General features: G+C 31.5%; 1 protein-coding gene across 3 annotated transcripts in view; it reads left to right on the forward strand.

Moving 5' to 3' along the window:
* Nucleotides 1-5,646, forward strand: part of LOC107445650 (nuclear receptor coactivator 7) — an 83,573-nt gene that overhangs the window by 33,270 nt on the left and 44,657 nt on the right. The window contains exon 1 of one of the 3 annotated variants that reach the window (XM_071181901.1): nucleotides 2,183-2,214. The exons of the other annotated variants lie outside the window; for them this stretch is intronic. Within the exon in view, the coding sequence (XP_071038002.1) occupies nucleotides 2,198-2,214 (17 nt within the window). The 5' untranslated portion in view covers nucleotides 2,183-2,197. Of the gene's footprint in view, nucleotides 1-2,182; nucleotides 2,215-5,646 lie in introns of those variants that run through there. 3 annotated transcript variants of the gene reach the window in all.

Here is a 5,646-nt window from a genome sequence, read left to right on the forward strand (position 1 = left end):
TATATATATACACATAAGAGTAATGTTTTAGGAACGCTGTGCTAAATTACGTGATTTAAATAAAACTCTCGTTAAAACCCATTCGTCCTATTATTTTGAATGTAAATTATGAACGACATTTGTGATATAAAAAATGTTTTCTGAAATTAAAAATAATTATTGATTCCAAAAATAAAAAGAGATAAAATGATTTTGCTAAAACTTTTGAAATTTATTTTTATGATCACACAATGTAGTACTTTTTAGATATATATTATTAAGTGGCATGCATTCAAGTGTAGAGAAAAGTAACTCCTTTCTCTGCCAGCGTTGTTAATCTGATAGAAATGGTATATCGAGCTGGAAAAAAAAAAGTGATTGTTTTGAATAATTTTTGATCAAACTATTGGATTTTCACTTACAATGATTCAATCGTAATGGTTCGAGAGCCTCACCTTTGCTAATTAATTAAGGCAAACGATTTTTTAAGTTGCATATACATGCACAAAAATATACTTTCTCTGAATTATTATGCTCGGGGACAGATGTCCTCTCTAGCTACGGCACTGAGATCAAATGTATGTAGTAGCACCGATAGCCAGTTATAATATTGTTACAGAATATTGTTAATATGCCGGAGTGGTAGAAGCCGTAATCTCGAGACTGAGATGTTCTTTTAGACGGAACATATCAGATGAATTTGTTAACTTGTAGAATAAAGGGGTGCCTGCAAGCGACATAGTGTGGGTATCTCGACAAGGTAACGTGGCATTTGTTTACGTTAGCAATTGTACTTTCTATTCAAGTCAAGCCAGCCAAGTATCAATTCTCTTAAGTGACGCATTCTAAATTCTTTCACGAAGATTCTTTCTCCAAGATTTCAATTCTTTCACTATATATATTTACACAGAGACAGTCACGAAGCCATGTATAATATAAACACTGCATCTAAGTTACCAGGTACATAAAACAAAAATATATCACGGTTGTCATAAAATACATCAATAAATAATAAATCTAAGTTAAGTAAAATAAGTCGATGAGAAAGAATTATATTTCAACTCATTCGGTGTGTGATACGGTTCTGTATTTAATTAACTTATTGTTAACTAACATTCTAACTTATGTAGAGAAACATAGCGAGCTCAACTTTAATACGCCATTTTGCTGATAAAGATTAGCTAGCGCTGACGTAATAGGTCACATTGTGTGGGTATGGGAGGTCTTCCTCTTCTTGAAGTGCAAGCACCCAATTATGAATGTTAGGTGAGAGAATAAGGGCAACATTACGATGTATCTGTTCTTCATTTGAGTTTTTCATCATCTTTGTATTCTTGAATTCATTCGTCTGTCTTGCTCATAAAAAGAACCCATTATGAAAAGCAATATTTAGTGCCATTCACATTTTTAATATGAAATTCTTATGACAAAAAAATAAAAATATATTTTTCAGTTGTCAGAAGCTTTTACTAAATTCCATCTATATTGAAATCTCAGAAAGATATGTGAGAAATTTAATAAAAACTTAAATGAATGCAAGCGATCTCTTTATTCCTAATATATTCTGTCATTCAAATATGTAGGAGAGTGAGGTCAAACAAAACAGATGAAAGGAAACAAATAAAAATGTAATTATCGCGTGTCTTGTCAAGACCGCGTGATCCACCATTGATCTCCACCTATTATTGAGTTGCAATGAAAGACCAAAGCAAGGCCATCTCTTGCCCATAAAAGATGACATCAAAGGACGGGACTCATCGTCATTTGATAGCCGTCTTATCTATCATTTACACACCTTTCGAGGCTGATAACGGTAGTTTTTTTTTCTTCTTCCCTAAATCTTCTTGGGTGTTTAAAGTTTACAGATGAGTCACCTTCCCTAATATTTGTTGCAAATTTAGAGTGTTGCATCTCTTTTGTATTTTTTGCAACTCTCCAAAATATTTTGATGAAAGAAGATAACAGGGCGATAATTTCTCTAGTCTTTCGTGTTATATTCGAAGAAATTTTTGAAACAAGGTTGAAATGGAGAAGGCATTTCAGCAACTAAGTTGATTCATTCGTATTTTCCTAGGAAAAAGAATTTATAAAAAAGGTTTAAATAATTTTCTGATAAACACTTTTTTGTCATAACTACCTCTTTAGTTCAGATACAAAAGTAGCGCGGAAAGAACTTAAAAAAGGAAAAACTTACACTTTTTATTCGTAATTTTTTTCTATGGCTGTGGATAACAGGTATAAAAAACATTCTTTTATTATCATTTTAAAAAATATCAAATATGCTATCTATAATGTTGCATCAAGAAAAAAAATTCATCAACATATATTTCATGATCAGTAATTAAAAAGATTTTTGTTTTAGTTTTATTAATTTACTACCCAATAATTTCTGCATTTTTGGCAACCAAATTAGATATTTTTCTATAAATATACTCGAATGCTGAGAGACTTTAAATTATTTTTTCTCAGCAAAAAGACAAGCCTGTGTTATTCTTTTCTGCCATCAATTAATAGCATTAATTCATTTTTAATTTAATTTATCTATAATGCCATTAAAATTTTTAAAAAATTGTTTCATTTATATTTCTTTAATAATATTAAATGATAGTTCATAATTATGGGCAAAAAGTGAAACACTCCAGCAAGACCCCGTTGTGGGACAGTTGAGGTTAAAAACTTCACAATTACGAGACAAACGGCATGATAAGAGCAGCTTGCATTTACTTCCCATTATGCATCAACCGCTTTTATACTCACCCATTATAAAAATATATTCATTATATAAATATAACAATCGCATTCGTGTAAGATAGTACTTGGTACTTTTATTTACGTCATACTAGAGCTGCACAATGGGCTATTGGCAACGGTCTGGGAAACATCCTTGAAGATGACCCGGAAACAACATACATACGTCACTTCTCGTTTTACAAGGAGGACACATTCGCACACCATTCGCAGATCATAATTTTGACCTAAAGCAGAGAAATCTCCAATTTAGTACCCCAAGAATTTGTTATGACAGATTTCACCAGTCACCATTTTGTACTGGCGAGGACACAATGCTCTACCAGACAGGCGGCATTCGGCAAGAATGTGTGTTGTTCGTCACACTAAAAAATTCAGTGTGATGAAGTGGGTCACAATACATTCGGTTTAAAATAAAGTCACAAAGTTTATAAGTTTCGAAACAGTTGAGCTTCGTTATTGACGAAACACTTAAAGCTTTATTTTAAATCTTTATAATGATCAACTATGTAACTAAACATTAAAAATATGATGGTGTCGTTGTTTTTTTATTGCTGTCGGTGCATTTTTTGGCGGGAGAATCCCGTGGTAGGATCCAGTTTTCCCTCATTCATTTCCATATTGTTTTGTTTATCATCAACATAAAATTAATAAGAGTTATAAAGCTATTGTTTTTCTATAAATATTTTTGTATCTCTAATTTAAAGGTATTTTCCTGTACTGGGCTTTTGATTTAAGAGTTTGAAATCGAGAGAATTTTTTTATTATTATTATTACAACGTAATTCTGCGCTACATTTCCAGATAGTTTTTTAAAAAGGTATCGATCTTATGAAACGTTTTATAATCATTATTTTTTGTGCAAATACATTCACATATTGTTATAAATCACCGTTATAGAGATTCATTTAATGATTTAGATTTAGAATATAAGGACCGGCTTCTTGCGCAATGTGATGCAAGCAAAAATAGTATTCAATATATCCGCCCGTTTAGTAAGCGAAAATATTAAATTACGGTCGTGAACTCACCAAATTTGTTAGAAAAATATAATGTTATAACAATATAAATGTTATTTAAAAACAATGGTTACTTAGAAAAATTACGTCTGTTTACCAATAGATCTAAATATTTATAATAGTAATCGATAATAATATTTGAACGTGAAACGTGGAGGCAGAAGCGTAAGCCGACAGAATTATTTTTACTACATATATGTTAAGTAAATAATTTCAACTTTTGTAAAAAAAAAAAAAAAAGTTTTTTTTGCTAAGGAACAACAATTATTACGAAGGAATCATCAGGATTGGTGAGCGGCAGCGAGCAGGGGTCTTAACTCCCTAGTCAGTAATAGAAATCATATGCGTAGAAAAAATTTGAATTATTAATAAAATGAAACGCAAGTTTTACCGATCATTGTAAGACCTGGAGGCATTTTCTGATGAGTGAGACATGCATTTATTTCGAATTATCAAAAAGTGATGGCCAAAATATTTTTTAAACTATTTCAGAAAAAAAAATAATGCATTGATAACATCTTTTTAGTGATGACGTATTTAATGAAATTAGATTTAGATCATACCGAACTAATCATTTTTAATCAATTGTTTCCTCATAGTTTGGTATTGCAATGAATCTGATTCCTATAGGTTAAAGAAAAACAATTTTTGGAAGAGTAATAAATACAAAATATCTGTTACAGAAAGCCATTCTATATTGTGAAAAGGTCCGTCTTTTATGCTCGTTGCACAATAAAATCCATTCGAAATAGTGTTCATGCCAGAACATAAAAATTACTGTCGGGACAATAAAAAAAGAGAGACTTCCTTTTGAAGGTGATTGATGAAAAAAAAATGCACTCAATTCACTGAGACTAGACTCTTGTCGAGTTCTTTTTTGTAACAAATGAAAGTAAAACATGCTAATATTTAGTAGTGCTCACGAATCTTGATCATCATTACACGGAAAATGATATCCACCCAATAAAATAGCGCTTTGATTCGATACCGTAGTTTGACAAGTCAAGACATTTATTTAGAACTCACTGAATATTACTTCTGTGTAAGGGGTGAAAATAAGTTAATAATCAGTAAATCGGTTTAAACCAGCACAACGAAATCATGCACAAAACTAAAAGGCATATACCAACACAACTGATAAATGGAAAACAAAGGGGGAGGGAGAATGGTTTATGTCCATGAGAAAAGAAAGAGTTCTGCGTGCTGACTGGAAACGTTTTTTCTCAGCACTGCCCACCTTCACTGTGTAATGACTCTCAGGGAGAACCGATTTTTCCATGATATCTCTAAACTTAAAACAATTCTTAAAATGCTACAGATGGTGATCTGATTGTCGTTTTTGTGGAAAGAGGACAAAATCTATTCTTCTCCCTAGATATTCAAATTTAATGTAATTATAAATTTAACTTAATTTATTACTCTTTGTTGCCCTTCCCGGTGAATTCACGTTATTAGATTCAGCTGTATACGTTTTAAATATTTTTTCTTTCATTAAAATAAATATTAACTACATTCAAGTATCGTTTGGCGTGACGGTATTGCTCAAGGCCAACACCGGATTGTCAAAATTTATTGCACTCAAACAATTTTCGATAGTAGGGGAGAGTGGGGTCAATTGTAACAGGGTACGATTGTAACAGAACAAAAATTTCGAGTGTCGGGCTCTGGATTTGGTTCCTAGGTGGCGCACAAGGTGTATCTAATAAATTTACATGTACACCCCTGCTGGCAACCCTTTTTATGTACTTTCGAAAGAGTTACATCCCAAAAGATATTTTCACGCTACGTAAGTACTTTTTTTTGGTATTAGAATATTATATTGTAACAAAGTAATTTTGTTTAAACAAATAAAAATTATTAACCGAATATGTAAGTGGACACCTTAATTAACATTTCAAAAA

Source organism: Parasteatoda tepidariorum, chromosome 6 (assembly GCF_043381705.1).
Source record: "Parasteatoda tepidariorum isolate YZ-2023 chromosome 6, CAS_Ptep_4.0, whole genome shotgun sequence".
In the NCBI taxonomy this organism is placed as follows: domain Eukaryota; kingdom Metazoa; phylum Arthropoda; class Arachnida; order Araneae; family Theridiidae; genus Parasteatoda; species Parasteatoda tepidariorum.